Source organism: Salmo salar, chromosome 22 (assembly GCF_965601325.2).
Source record: "Salmo salar chromosome 22, fSalSal1, whole genome shotgun sequence".
NCBI lineage: Eukaryota > Metazoa > Chordata > Actinopteri > Salmoniformes > Salmonidae > Salmo > Salmo salar.
Genome location: NC_138312.1, coordinates 48007399 through 48023544, shown reverse-complemented (window position 1 = coordinate 48023544; position 16146 = coordinate 48007399). Strand labels below are relative to the sequence as shown.

The 16146-nt window shown below is 43.3% G+C and overlaps 1 protein-coding gene across 3 annotated transcripts; it reads left to right on the top strand.

The window, feature by feature from the left end:
- The first annotated feature begins 954 nt into the window (after nucleotides 1-954).
- On the top strand, nucleotides 955-14627 carry trim107 (tripartite motif containing 107). 3 transcript variants are annotated; one of them, XM_045705111.2, is made up of 2 exons: nucleotides 955-1167; nucleotides 12085-14627. In XM_045705111.2, exon 2 carries the CDS (start codon nucleotides 12102-12104, stop codon nucleotides 13632-13634), a length of 1533 nt encoding a protein of 510 aa, XP_045561067.2. In that variant the 5' UTR covers nucleotides 955-1167; nucleotides 12085-12101; the 3' UTR covers nucleotides 13635-14627. The 3 variants fall into 3 exon arrangements, with proteins under 3 accessions (XP_045561067.2, XP_045561066.2, XP_045561065.2); XM_045705110.2 differs by lacking the exon at nucleotides 955-1167 and adding an exon at nucleotides 1309-1561; XM_045705109.2 differs by lacking the exon at nucleotides 955-1167 and adding an exon at nucleotides 1692-1906.
- The last annotated feature ends 1519 nt before the right edge of the window (nucleotides 14628-16146 follow it).

Genomic DNA, 16146 nt, shown 5'->3' with positions numbered 1-16146 from the left:
CATTTGCCTCATGCAGTGCAACACATCTCCTTTGCATAGAGTTGATCAGGCTGTTGATTGTGTCCTGTGGAATGTTGGCCCACTCCTCTTCAATGGCTGTGTGAAGTTTCTGGATATGGGCAGGAACTGGAACATGCTGTCGTACACGTTGATCCAGAGCATCCCAAACATACTCAATGGTTGACATGTCTGGTGAGTATGCAGGCCAATGAAGAAGTGGGACATTTTCAGCTTCCAGGAATTCTGGACAGGTCCTTGTGACATGGGCCCGTGCATTATCTTGCTCAAACATGAAGTGATGGCGGCGGATGAATGGCACGACGATGGGCCTCAGGAACTTGTCATGGTATATCTGTGCATTCAAATTGACGATAATGAAATTGTGTTGTCTGTAGGTTATACCTGCCCATACCATAACCCCACCGCCACCATGGGGCACTCTGTTCACAACGTTGACATCTGCAAACCGCTCACCAACAGGATGCCATACACATGGTTTGCAGTTGTGAGGCTGTTTGGATGTATTGCCAAATTATTTATTTTAAATGACGGAGACGGCTTATGGTAGAGAAATGAATATTCAATTATTTGGCAACAGCATTTTATGACGCCATTTTATGACTTTTTGTTTCTTTTCGTTTTCGGCAAGGGTTATTTCGGCTGCTAGTGCACACACAAAAATGTCTTGAGGCAAGCCAATGTCAGTAGCCGAAGTCTATGCCCCTATATAGGTGATTGGGTAACAGTAGGGATTCTTCAATTAAGTGTTTACAAATCGTTTTTATTCAAATTTTTTACTTGAGAAATACTGCATCAAACATCTTAGTTGGATGTAAAATCTCCTTGACAAAAATGTAAAAATGACTGATATTTTAGCGTTCTTAGATTAATTCTGACTACTGGCTATGCGTCTCAAAATTAACCAACTGTCTTTTAAGGGAGGAGGTGAGCACACGCGTTCACCTTGCCGAGTTTAAACTCGAAGCATGCGGAAGTCTTAAGCAGTCTATGGAAAACCTATGGCAGCAAGCCATGCTTTGGTTTAGTTTCCCTGGCACTTTGAATATGATGCACAAAAAAATATATAATGGGATTTATGCCACAAATGCTAAAACGTTAGCATGTGAAAACAGTTCCAGGGATACCTAAGCATGGACTGCTTATAGGGTAAGGAAACCGAAATGTAATTTTGTAATCTGGGTTTACTATCCCTTTTTAGTATTACAGAATAGGACTGTTCCACTCTTATTTTATTGACTGTAATGAAAGTGAACGACCAGGTAACTTGCAACATAACAGGAAGTAGGTTAATAATTCATTTCATCATGGACAGGCACTTTTGATGTCACGGTGGAAGTAGGCTACGGCTAATTCAAGACAGCTATCATGTTTCTAGTTTGTCTTCACTATTAGTATTGACCTAACTACCATCCCCCGTTGTGCGGTGACGTACAGTTCCTATCCGAATGCGCGTGAGAAAAAAGGTCGGATTTTAATGCAATATCAACAAAGACAAGGTCTCCACGTTGAACATATCGTGTCCTACTAATCAGGATTTTAGGTAAGATATTTTTGTTATGGTTAATTGCATGTTTTGTATTACAGGGAATAGAAACTTCCAAAGCCACCTGATCCCGCGAGTTTACGTAAATGTTGCGCGGAAGAGTGAATTAGAAACTGAATTCCCAGGAAATCGAAAGTTATCTGCGACTCCTCTCCTGTCGTAGACATATTGGACCTTGAGCTCATAAGGGCAAACAGTTTGTGGCGAGATCTGACATGTTGCCTAAGTTTAGCCTAGTCACTCGGTATACATTTGGGATGTGTTCTAAGATTTCCAAATGTCTGAGTTTGTTTATGAACTAAATATGCTCTACCTCATTCAGAAGGGCTACAGGGCTTGCGGGTAAGATTTGTTTTATTTCTAGTCTAGGTCAAGTCAAATTAATTTACCTGACACATCCACATGCTATAATACGGCCTGCTCTACTGTACAAGAGGAAGTAGGCTTAATACTATTGTTTGATGGTAGCTGTTTGAGGTGTCAGTTGGATTAATCAAATGATTAAACCTGTACTGGGTGTAGGTTTCCTCAGTTGACAACCCCGAGAGACGTAAGTGCATGTTTTGTCCATCCAAACATACTCTAAGGGACATATCGAAATTTACTGGGAGGAGGGTATTATTTTTTTATTTTGGGGAGGGATTTATTGCGCACAGGGGAGGGTTGTGTGTTTTTTGCCTGGTTTACTGTTGCTCTAATGCTCGTATTTTCCCTATAAACAATAGCTTGACTTACTTTTGATATTACCCTAATACAGTTTAGAAATGTTTTTGACAGTTTGGTATGGTGTGGCTATTATTAAGCTTTAACTAATTCAGGCCTATGATATGAAGGCAGACAATTGTGCGCCAATTGTCTTTGACAGTTGAACGTGAGGTGAGGAAGACTTACAGGCCAACCAGAGTTTATCCTAAACTCAACAAAAAAAGAAACATCCCTTTTTCAGGACCCTGTCTTTAAAAGATCATTCGTAAAAATCCAAATAACTAGACAGATCTTAATTGAAAAGCGTTTAAACACTGGTTCCCATGCTTGTTCAATGAACCATAAACAATTAATGAACATGCACCTGTGGAACGGTCGTTAAGACATTAACAGGTTACAGATGGTAGGCAATTAAGGTCACAGTTATGAAAACTTAGGACACTAAAGAGGCCTTTGTACTGACTCTGAAAAACACCAAAAGAAGGATGCCCAGGGTCCCGCTCATCTGCGTGAATGTGCTTTAGGCATGCTGCATGAAGACTGCAGATGTGGCCAGGGCAATAAATTGCAATGTCCGTACTGAGACGCCTAAGACAGCGCTACAGAGAGACAGGACGGACAGCTGATTGTCCTCGCAGTGGCAGACCACGTGTAACAACACCTGCACAGGATCAGTACAGCCGAACATCACAACTGCGGGACAGGTACAGGATGACAGCAACAACTGCCCGAGTTACACCAGGAACCCACAATCCCTCCATCAGTGCTCAGACTGTCCGCAATAGGCTGGACTGAGGGATTGTAGGCCTGTTGTAAGGCAGGTCCTCACCAGACATCACCAGCAACAATGTTGCCTATGGGCACAAACCCACCGTCACTGGACCAGACAGGATTGGCAAAAAGTGCTCTTCACTGACGAGTCGCGGTTTTGTCTCACCAGGGGTGATGGTCGGATTTGCATTTATCGTTGAAGGAATGAGTGTTACACCGAGGCCTGTACTCTGGAGCAGGATTGATTTGGAGGTGGAGGGTCCATCATGGTCTGGGGCGGTGTGTCACAGCATCATCGGACTGCGCTTGTCTTTGCAGGCAATCTCAACGCTGTGCCTTACAGGGAAGACATCCTCCTCCCTCATGTGGTGCTCATCCTGACATGACCCTCCAGCATGACAATGGCAAATCTGGTGCAGTCCATGAGGAGGAGATGCACTGCAGTACCTAATGCAGCTGGTGGCCACACCACATGCTGACTGTTGATTTTGACCCCCCCCCCTCCCCCTTTTGTTCAGGGACACATTATTCAATTTCTGTAAGTTACATGTCTGTGGAACTTGTTCAGTTTGTCTCAGTTGTTGAATCTTGTTATGTTCATACAAATATTACTCATGTTAAGTTTGCTGAAAATAAATGCAGTTGACAGTGAGAGGACTTATTTTTTTGTTGAGTTAATCATTTATATTTATACAAAATATTTGGAATGAAAATGTACTAATTACTCTCGTTTACATCTATATAAACTCAGCAAAAAAAGAAACGTTCTCACGGTCAACTTAATGTGTAAATATTTGTATGAACATAAGATTCAACAACTGAGACGTAGACTGAACAAGTTCCGCAGACGTGACTAACAGAAATGAAATAATGTGTCCCTGAACAAAGGGGGCGGGTCAAAATCAACACTCAGTATCTGGTGTGGCCACCAGCTGCATTAAGTGCTGCAGTGCATCTCCTCCTCATGGACTGCACCAGATTTGCCAGTTCTTGCTGTGAGACGTTACCCCACTCTTCCACCAAGGCACCTGCAAGTTCACAGACATTCCTGGGGGGAATGGCCCTAGCCCTCACCCTCTGATCCAACAGGTCCCAGACGTGCTACAAGCCCTCAGTCCAGCGCCTCTCAGCCTATTGCGGAGAGTCTGAGCACTGATGGAGGGATTGTGGGTTCCTGGTGTAACTCGGGCAGTTGTTGTTTCCTTCCTGTACCTGTCCAGCAGGATTGATTTTCGGATGTACCGATCCTATGCTAGTGTTGTTACACGTGGTCTGCCACTGCGAGGAAGATCAGCTGTTCGTCCTGTCTCCCTGTAGCGCTGTTTTAGGCATCTCACAGTATAGACTTTGCAATTTATTGCCCTGGCCACATCTGCAGTTCTCATGCCTTCCTGCAGTATGCCTAAGGCACATTCAAGCAGATGAGCAGGGACCCTGGGTTTCTTTCTTTTGGTGTTTTTGAGTCAGTAGAAAGGCCTCTTTAGTGTCCTAAGTTTTCATAACTGTGACCTTAATTGCCTACCGTCTGTAAGCTGTTAGTGTCTTAACGACCGTTTCACAGGTGCATGTTCATTAATTGTTTATGGTTCATTGAACAAGTATGGGAAACAGTGTTTAAAACCTTTACAATGAAGATCTGTGAATTTATTTGTATTTTGACTAATTATCTTTTAAAGACGGTCCTGAAAAGGTGACTTTTTTTGTTGTTGCTGAATTTATGTATAGCAGACGCAGTAGCCATCCTGACTTAAAGAAATGGATGTCTGTGTCGTATCTCTGGGGTTAGGCCTAAGCTTCTGTAAACCTACTCATTCAAGGGTTTCTTTATTTTTACCATTTTCTATAATAGTGAAGACATCTCAACTATGACATAACACATGGAATTATGTCGTAACCAAAAGAAGTGTTAAACAAATCAAAATATATTTTAGATTCTTCAAAGTAGCCACCATTTGCCTTGATGACAGCTTTGCACCCTCTTGGCATTCTCTCAACCAGCTTCATGAGCAATTATTTTCCAACAGTCTTGAAGGAGTTCCCACATATACTGAGCACTTGTTAGCTGCATTTCCTTCATCCCAAAACATCTCAATTGGGTTGAGGTCATGTGATTGTGGAGGCCAGGTCATCTTCTGCAGCACTCCATCACTCCTTCTTGGTCAAATAGCCCTTACACAGCGTGGAGGTGTGTTGGGTCATTGTCCTGTTGAAAAACGAATGATAGTCCCACTAAGCCCAAACCAGATGGGTTGGTGTATTGCTGCAGAGTGCTGTGGTAGCCATGCTGGTTAAGTGTGCCTTGAATTCTAAATAAGTCACTGACATTGTTACCAGCAAAGCACCATCACACCACCTCCATGCTTCACAGTGGGAACCACACATGGGGAGATCATCCGTTCACCTACTCTGCGTCTCAAAGACATGGCGGTTGGAACCAAAAACCTCAAATTTGGACTCATCAGACCAAAGGACAGCTTTCCACCGTTCTAATGTCCATTACTCGTGTTTCTTGGCCCAAGCAAGTCTCTTCTTATTGGTGGCCTTTAGTAGTGGATTCTTTACAGTAATTCAACCATGAAGGTCTGATTCACGCAGTCTCCCCTGAACAGTTGATGTTGAGTTGTCTGTTATTTGAACTCTAAAGCATTTATTTGGCTGCAATTTCTGAGGCCGGTAACTCTAATGAACTTATCCTCTGCAGTAAAGGTAACTCTGGGTCTTCCTTTCCTGTGTCGGTCCTCATGAGAGACAGTTTCGTCATAGTGGTTGATGGTTTTTGCGACAGCACTTGATGAAACATTCAAAGTTCTTGACATTTTCTGTATTGACTGACCTTCATGTCTTCAAGTAATGACGGACTTGTTTCTCTTTGCTTATTTGAGCTGATCTTGCCATAATATGGATTTGGACTTTCACCAAATAGGGCTATATTTTGTATACCAACTCTACCTTGTCACAACACAACTGATTGGCTCAAACACATTAGGCAGGACAGAAATCCCACAAATATACTTTTAACAAGGCACACCTGTTAATTGAAATGCATTCCAGGTGACTACCTCATGAAGCTGGTTGAGAGAATGCCGCGAGTGTGCAAAGCTGTCATCAAGGCAAAGGGTGGCTACTTTGAAGAATACCAAATATATTTTGATTTGTTTAACACTTTTTTTGGTTACTACATGATTGCATATGTGTTATTTCATAGTGTTGATGTCTTTGCTATTATTCTACAATGTAGAAAATTGTAAAAATAAAGAAAAACCCTGGAGTAGGTGTCAAATTTTGACTGGTTGTGTGTGTCTGTAATACAGTGGACACCTAAGGTTGTGTCTACACTTGACACTTACGTGCAACTTCTGCTATCAGAATACGAAAATTGCACTGAAAAGACCTGTCTAGACGCACAAAAGTCTGATTTGTGTTGAGATCTGGCTGACCACTTCAGGAGGTGGTCATGGATGTGTTGTGTGCAGATTTCTCCTCAGTCTGGATGCAATCAGGCTACCGAAAAGTGCATAAATTGGCTGATGTCATCAGCACTCATTTACATTACATTTACATTTACACTCCTTCCACAAGTCTCCAGATAACTTGTTTTGGGACCGAGAGGCACCTTTTCATTATAACGTTGGAGGAAATACGTAAGGAACGTATTTGCTGGCCTCATAAATGCTAGCCAGCTAGATTAATATTTAGAAAAACTATTTTTTTGTTTGGCTGGAGTTATGCTAACCATTTTGCAATCTCTTTAGCGTTGCTTGCTAGCTAGCTACAGAGGTTAGCTACAGTGGTTAGCTACTGCCATCAGTTGTGTTAGCATATTTTGCCTCTTCCACCTTTTTTTGTAGAATGCATATTGGCATTTCAATATAGTGCGGGAAAAGGGAATCCGGACACACTGGACATGGTAGACACATTTAAATATAGTTGTAGATGCATGTCTCGTTTGGAATTCCATGATCATAACTATGATCAGAATACTAAAGCTGTTAAGTCTAGACACTGTCTAAGCCTATAGGCCTATGCATGCAGTGCCCTGATACATTTAGTGCTCAAATCTCTGGCAGCTGAACTGTGAGGTGGACAATTGTTTATGAAGTAGGCCCCAAAAAATAGGATTTAAGGTTTTGCATATACTACACAAGGAATAGTATTTTTGTAATTCGTTATAGGCTGTTTTTAAGGACACGTGGCTCATTTGGCAAACATCCGTTGTTTATTGATGGTGCTGGCTGCACCAGGTTGGATCTGAATGCATATGGTTGTCTGAAAAATGTAAAAATATCCAGTAAATTAACATCTTCCCTGTCATGTTGTCTGCCTCAATTCTCCTTAAGGAAACTCTGAAATGGCATGTTGTTTTTATTAAGATTGTTGAATATTCCCATAAATATTTTGCCAATTGGATGGAAACCTAGCTATAGACCCCGTAAAGACTCTGGCAAGTGCGCTAGTTCAGTGTCGCTTTGATTATGCCTGCACATCATGGCTCACCAGCAGCTCCAAACATCTAAAGAATAAGCTACCAGACAAACAAACTTGTAAGAATTGTACTTAATCTCCCCCTCATACTCATCTGGAGGTTGAGCATTTTTTTCCTCTCCATCTCTGTGATGTTACTGTATACAGCTGCACCATCGAGAGCATCCTGACTGGTTGCATCACTGCCTGATATGGCAACTGCTCGGCCTCCGACCGCAAGGCATTACAGAGGGTAGTGCGTATGGCCCAGTACATCACTGGGGCCAAGCTTCCTGCCATCCAGGACCTCTATACCAGGTGCTGTCAGAGGAAGGCCCTAAAAATTGTCAGACTCCAGCCACCCTAGGCATAGACTTTTCTCTCTGCTACCGCATGGCAAGCGGTACCGGAGCGCCAAGTCTCTAGGTCCAAGAGGCTTCTAAACAGCTTCTACCCACGAGCCATAAGACTCCTGAACATCTAATCAAATGGCTACCCAGACCTTAAAACATCTTTCTTTATATATGTATTTTTTTTACTGACAAATCAATCCATCCAAACTGTGCAGCGGGCAATTGATGAATGGAAAGGGACATCTGTTACAAAACACCAAGAAGTTTAATGACTTTCGGAGATTGCCAAGCCTTCGACACTGGGCACGCGAAGGCAGGGATGTATTTTTTTGTTAGTCGAGATTGACATAATCTATTTATTGTGTTGTTGAAAATGCAAACCATGATATTGATGGCCCAGAAGTCGGTATGCTTTGAATTATTGGTTGTGTGGTACATTGGCACAGAAAGTTGTTGGTGGAAAATTAGTTTAATATACACTGCTCAAAAAAATAAAGGGAACACTAAAATAACACATCCTAGATCTGAATGAATGAAATAATCTTATTAAATACTTTTTTCTTTACATAGTTGAATGTGCTGACAACAAAATCACACAAAAATAATCAATGGAAATCCAATTTATCAACCCATGGAGGTCTGGATTTGGAGTCACACTCAAAATTAAAGTGGAAAACCACACTACAGGCTAATCCAACTTTGATGTAATGTCCTTAAAAAAAGTCAAAATGAGGCTCAGTAGTGTGTGTGGCCTCCACGTGCCTGTATGACCTCCCTACAACGCCTGGGCATGCTCCTGATGAGGTGGCGGATGGTCTCCTGAGGGATCTCCTCCCAGACCTGGACTAAAGCATCCGCCAACTCCTGGACAGTCTGTGGTGCAACGTGGCGTTGGTGGATGGAGCGAGACATGATGTCCCATATGTGCTCAATTGGATTCAGGTCTGGGGAACGGGCGGGCCAGTCTATAGCATCAATGCCTTCCTCTTGCAGGAACTGTTGACACACTCCAGCCACATGAGGTCTAGCATTGTCTTGCATTAGGAGGAACCCAGGGCCAACCGCACCAGCATATGGTCTCACAAGGGGTCTGAGGATCTCATCTCGGTACCTAATGGCAGTCAGGCTACCTCTGGCGAGTACATGGAGGACTGTGCGGCCCCCCAAAGAAATGCCACCCCACACCATGACTGACCCACCGCCAAACCGGTCATGCTGGAGGATGTTGCAGGCAGAGGAACTCTTCTCCACGGCATCTCCAGACTGTCATGTCTGTCACGTGCTCAGTGTGAACCTGCTTTCATCTGTGAAGAGCACAGGGCGCCAGTGGCGAATTTACCAATCTTGGTCTTCTCTGGCAAATGCCAAACGTCCTGCACGGTGTTGGGCAGTAAGCACAACTCCCACCTATGGACGTCGGGCCCTCATACCACCCTCATGGAGTCTGTTTCTGACCGTTTGAGCAGGCACATGCACATTTGTGGCATGCTGGAGGTCATTTTGCAGGGCTCTGGCAGTGCTCCTCCTGCTCCTCCTTGCACAAAGGCGGAGGTAGCGGTCCTGCTGCTGGGTTGTTGCCCTCCTACGGCCTCCTCCACATCTCCTGATGTACTGGCCTGTCTCCTGGTAGCGCCTCCATGCTCTGGACACTACGCTGACAGACACCGCTAACCTTCTTGCCACAGCTCGCATTGACGTGCAACTCTGGATGAGCTGCACTACCTGAGCCACTTGTGTGGGTTGTAGACTCCGTCTCATGCTACCACTAGAGTGAAAGCACCGCCAGCATTCAAAAGTGACCAAAACATCAGCCAGGAAGCATAGGAACTGAGAAGTGGTCTGTGGTTACCACCTGCAGAACCACTCCTTTATTGGGGGTGTCTTGCTAATTGCCTATAATTTCCACCTGTTGTCTATTCCATTTGCACAACAGCATGTGAAATTTATTGTCAATCAGTGTTGCTTCCTAAGTAGACAGTTTGATTTCACAGAAGTGTGATTGACTTGGAGTTACATTGTGTTGTTTAAGTGTTCCCTTTATTTTTTTGAGCAGTATATTTTATATAATTCTAAATATGGCATCAAAATGTTAAATCTAATTTCAAATGTAGCTGATCAATATCTGCAGCCAGCTCTGATTATATTGTAATGAAACAGGCAGAGAGAGTGAGCTCGTCTGTGGTAGTTGGCGAACCCTCAACCTTCTGGCCCGTAGCCCTGTGTGGCATTGACTGTGCCACAAAAGCATGCTGAAGTGGCAAAGTCAATATCCATGTTACAGTTATTGTTATTTGTGGTGGTAAACATTATTGAGTTAATTATATGAGGGGGGGAGTACAGTACAAGGGGAGGGTCATGTGAAATTATTTTTAACGTTGGGGAGGGGGCACTTTTTTTTTTCTTTGACACCTTGAGTTGGACTAGCCCCCCCCCCCCCCCCCCCCAGTAAATTTCAAGCTGTCCCTAAAAGGTAGTGGTCACCAACCGATGAGATCGACTGGTCGATCTCCAAGGCATTCCTTGTCAATCACCAAACATTTCGGAAAACATTTCTGAAAAAAAAACAACGTTTCTATAAAAATAAAAAAATCTGCGCTTTTGGCAGAAGGTGCACTTGATTCCGCAGCGCCAGGAAGGCAAAGTGTTCACATTTTTAACCATTTTATTTGTCTGAAGGTAGAGCTCCGCTTACCCGGCAGGCCCAGAAAGCAAGTCAAGTGTACCTATAGGGCTACCACTAGCCAATCAGATAGCTTCGATCATCCTGTGTGCACAGTTTCCTCGAGCCATAGACTGTAAAATTGAATGTACCGAAAAGTTGATACTGTGAGTTTGCACATTTTTTAAAACCATGACTACAGTGACACTCAACGAATACAGCACAAAGCTGCTGTTTTTTTAAGTTCACGTTTAAGTTGTTGTTCAGTACTGTCAACACTTCGTTCAACACTTATAAGCCATAAAATGTGCATTCTCCCTACTTACACTACAACCAGCACTGCAGATGCAATGCGTATGGCAAAGTGTTCCGATAAGCTTGCATTGTTATTATTAGCGGCTTGTCTTTTGTAATATCAAGGGATATTTCACTTTCTCTGGTCATAGGATTAACAACATGAATTGGTGCATGAGGCAGAAATAATGCAGTGCGACTTGTTTCACCATCAGCTGGAGACGGTGTCTACTTTGCTCAGTGGAGGGAGGGAGAGCGAGCAGTGGGACATGAGTCGGGTGAGAGGTAGCCTCACCGCTGCGCCCTACCTCCCCTCAGACTGACCATCAGATGCAGGCCATTAGTTTTTTTACTGGACTATCTGGAAATGATTATGCTCACTCAGCTGTGCCTCACAAGTAATACAACAAATTATCTATTACCAGTGTGATCCTATACCTAACATGTTGAAATATAATTTCAAAATGGTCAGAGAAGAACAACATTGGCAGGGCAATTGTATTGGGGCCCATAGCCTACTGCACAAACCTCATTGCTACAGAACTGTTTTTAATTGGTTAATGATGCATAGGCTTACATTTTTAAAGCCATGTTTAAAAAATAAAAAAATTGAGCGGTATGTTGTGGAAATTCTTACACTGGGACACTCAAAGTCAATCTTAAATGAATAATTCTTTATCAGCGTACTGGAGAGGTTCCAACTCCAACCAAGTACACATGTCGATCAGGAGCTCTCACGGGGCAGTCCTGTTAGTTCTCTTATATACTTACACAGAAAGTAATAATTACATGATTTAGCTTATTCATAATTCATTCTCGTTAACATTTGCTATCATTCATGTGACAGACCAATACTGGTTTATGCATATGACAGACCAATACCTCACAAAGCTTCTTCTCTCCAAGCTGAGACCTTAACTGAGATATCGTTTTCAAAAAAAGGGTCTGGGCGTACTGCCAAATTGCAGATACTATAGTGAGGATTTCTCCCAGGCGTTGCATGAACAATAACCACAAGAAATTGGTTATTAGAAAAGCACAAGCAGAACACAGAAATTGTCTGTTAGAAAAGCCAAATGTAAAAAATTCACAGGAAGATCTTGGCTTATTATGACTCGGAGTGATCTTGACTCACACATTAAGGTCTCCTTCAGTTGTAGTGAACTACATATAATGTAATTCAAAGTAAGAAATCCCTATATACTACTAATTGCTTGCAAAGTTACCTGAATTTACGTGTTTTTACAACTCTGTTGCTTTTTTATTGTGCATTCTAGAGCCTGCCACTGCCAGCATGTCACTGTTTGAGACTGAAGGACCCCTCGTGCTGGACCTGAGCTGCCCTATCTGCCTGCAACTCTTCTCCGACCCTGTGTCCCTGCCCTGCGGCCACGTCTACTGCTCAGCCTGCCTTGAGAAGTACATGGACACTGACACAGCCCACCACTGCTGCCCCGAATGTCAGGTTGAGTACCAGGGCCCCCAGGCCCTCGTGAAGAACTTCAAGATGTGCAGCATCATCGAGAGCTATAAGGTCACCACAACAGGAAAGGTCAGATCCGTCACAGATGGAGATGGTGGTGATTGCCACCAGGGGGTAGTGTCACCTAACCAGAGAAATGATGGTAAGACCTCTGAATGTCTATTAGACATAGAGCAACAGGAGTTACAACACACAGGCTTGGGAGATGCAGCTGCAGCGCCCCCTACTTTTCTGAAAAACCAACTGACCAAGATGGGGAAGGCGATAATGGACAAGTCTAAACTTCTATTAGCGTCTCAGGTAACGGAATTGACGGTGAGGCTGGAAATGGCTGAGGACCAGCTGAGGAGGGAGGAGGAGAGGGAGGTCGAGGTCAGGGCCGCCAATGCCCTTCTGAGAGGAAAGGCAGCCAAGCTGCTGGAGCGGATGACTGAGCTGACGATCAACTACGTTACTGGGATGACAGAGTTGATTGAAGAGGAACTGCGCCCCACCGAGGAGAACCTAGGCAGCCGAGTACACCAAGTCTTCGAGATCCGAGTGAAGTTGAGGGAGGCCCAGCTCCGAGCCAAATCCCTCCTGACCGAGGAAGACAGTGGGGTGTTCAGTGAGGGGCTTCAGGAGGCACAACCGCGCATCATGGAGCTGATGGCCCAGCAACCTCTAGAGGAGCTGGACCACGACCACCCCAGTCCTGAGTCGAAAGTTAACCCAGGCCGTGCTTGTGACGAGCTGGAACGGAGGAGCGCAGAGCTGAAGGAGGGACTCGGGACGGCCCAGCGTTCCCTACGAAACGTCCTCAACCCCTCAGAGGTGACCTTTGACCTGGACACTGCCCACCCCAGCTTGGTGCTGTCGGAGGACCTGAAGACGGTGACCTTCAGCACCAAAAAGCAGCCCTACCCGGCCCTGCCAACAAGGTTTAGCAACTTCCTCCAGGTGCTGAGCACCCAGAGCTTCTACGGAGGCGAGCATCGCTGGGAGGTGGATCTGGACGGGTCTTCTCCCTGGATCATAGGGGTGTGCTACAGCGGGGCGCTAGCACGCAGCGGGCTAGCGAGTGCCCTAGAGAGTAGCCGTGGCTCCTGGTGCCTGATGTGGTTCGATAACCTGCTCAGGTCCTTTGAGCAGGGCCATGATGTCCCATTGAAGAGAACCCCGGCAGTACACAGACTGGAGATCACGCTGAGCTTTAAGACTCAGAGGCTGAGCTTCTATAACATCAGCCAGTGCAGTGGGAAGACTCACGTGTACACCTTTAAGGCGAACCTCACGGAGCCGGTGCATCTGGCATATAGGATGATGTCAGGCCAACCGAAGGCACGCATAACAGTATGCTCTTGAACGGTCACTGGTACAAAAGAGAACCATGCAAGATTACATAGACTTCTGTTTTTATTAATCTTGTATTAATACCAAACTTTTCTTATTTACATTTAATGTTGTTCATGGTTGTAGAGACATAGTTGTTTTGGTCTGTTAATAGCGATAGGGGAGAGTGGGGTAAGTTGAGCCACCCCTTCTTTCTAGGAAACCATACACAAAATGTATAATAGGTTATCATTTAATGGTGTCTATGAAGGAAGAAACCACATGGAAAAAGTAGTAAGCAAGCTGGTCCAAAAAACTTTTCACAATGTCAAAGAAATCTTTATTTATTAACTACTGTTGTTTTATGATTTTGTTGTCATGGAGGACTGATTGATTCCAGTTGAAAAATGCTGCATTTGTGGAATGGCATGCTTTGAGCACAACTGAAAAGGGCTATTTACATGTGAAAAATGAATGCCATATGCTGCATTTGCTGTAGACTTATTGTTTACCTTTTTGTTGTTGACACTTGATAATATGCAGCTGTTTTAAAGGGCAAATCCACAGATGAAACAATAACAAAACAGTTGCCCTGCCTCTTTTGGTAAAAAGCTCAGGGATGGGCCTGAGAAATGTGACCACTCTCAGATTAATATACAGAGCTATGGATGCAAGGACTGACCATCATGATATAAAAATGATAGTTTTAACCATGTTATGAGGCTACACAGTGTTTGTTTACATTTAAACAAGAGTGTGCAAAGCTGTCATCAAGGCAAAGGGTGGCTACTTAGAATCTCAAATATAAAATATATTTTGATTTGTTTAACACTTTTGGGGGTTTATTACATGATTCCATATGTTATTTCATAGTTTTGATTACTTCACTATTATTCTACAATGTAGAAAATTGTTAAAAAAATTAAAGGAAAACACTTGAATGAGTAGGTGTCTCCAAACTTTTGACTGGTACTGTATTTTTTTTTATTATTGACAAATAAAATCAATAAATCAATCCAAACTGTGCAGCGGCCAATTGATGAATGGAAAGAGACATTTGTTACAAAACACCAAGAATGAATGACATTCGGAGATTGTCAAGCCAAGCCTTCGATACAAGGTAGTGGGGAGGTATTTTCTGTTTGTCGAGATTGACATAGTCTATTTATTATGGTGTGTTAAACTCAAACCATGATAATGAAGTGCCCGAAGTCGGTATGCTTTGTTTATTGGTTGTGTGGTTATTGGTACAGAAACCTGTTGGTGGAAAATGTTTTATATAATTATAAATATGCCATCAAAATTTTAAATCTAATTTCCAACCAAGCTGATCATTGTCTGCAGCCGGCTCTAATTGTAGTGTAATGGAACAGGTAGGGAGGGTGAGCTGGTCTGTGATAGTTGGAAAACCCTCAACCTTCTGGCCTGTAGCCCAATGTGGCTCGACTTTTCCACAAAAGCATGCTGAAGTGGCAAAGTCGATATCCACGTTTATAAACACAGGGTTGCTACATTTATTGTTATTTGTGGTGGCAAACATTTTTTGTTAATTCTATGGGGGGTCAGTTTGTTTTACAGTACAAGGGGAGGGTCATGTGAAAATATATTTTATGTTGTGGATGGGTGCATTTTTGTTGTTGACACCTTTCGTTGGACCTCCCCCCAGTACATTTCGATCTGTCCCTTAATGTTAGAGCTTGTCTTCAAAGACAAGATGCAATACTGGCAACTTAAATAGTTTCTGCGTATAGCTGTAATACAAATTGTAAAGTATCGCATACTACTGGTTACTTAGCATGATAGGTACTAATAATTGCAATAATGACGCTAATTTGCAGAAAGCCATTTAATTTTTCACGTTTGCATATGGCGATCCCTAAACTGAACCAAATCGAAGTGATCGGGAGAATCTCAATCGCACAATTTTCGCATCTTCTCAAAACCCATTCGAGTGGAAGGTCAGAGGGACGGGACCTCTGGCTTTCTCATCCACTGTTTTGAGAAGGAGGCGAAGAGAGATGACGCGAGGATAAAGAAGCGAAAGCGGTTTGTCAGGTGACTAGCTGGCTCAGATAATTCATGAATTTTACAGTCGACAAAAGTATGATATCTAGGTTGCTTGTACCAACATTATTGTCCGTGAAAAGTTCTGCACAATATACCATTTGCCCCTGCATTTGAGACTACTGAAACGGTAAGATGATTGTTAGCGTGCTATGTTATTCAGTTTGACGTTAGTTAACTTTACTTATCTACCAATAGTGTAAGTTAGAGAGCTAACGTCAGCATTTAACTTAGTAACTACTACTGTTAGATGCAGCAGTCAGCATTATACTTAACGTTAGCTAGCTACTAGTAGCCAACTAAGTTAACAGCAAGTTTCGTGACACTGACCGTTCCTTTCACCGATAAGTAATGTTTACCTCCTGACGTGGAGAAAGACAAGATTGAACAGATAGCCAGTAACGTAAGGTTGTGTGGCAACAGAGCTGGCACAACAAGCATGTCGAAGAAACCCTTGCTGAATAATTTCCCGATCTATCTA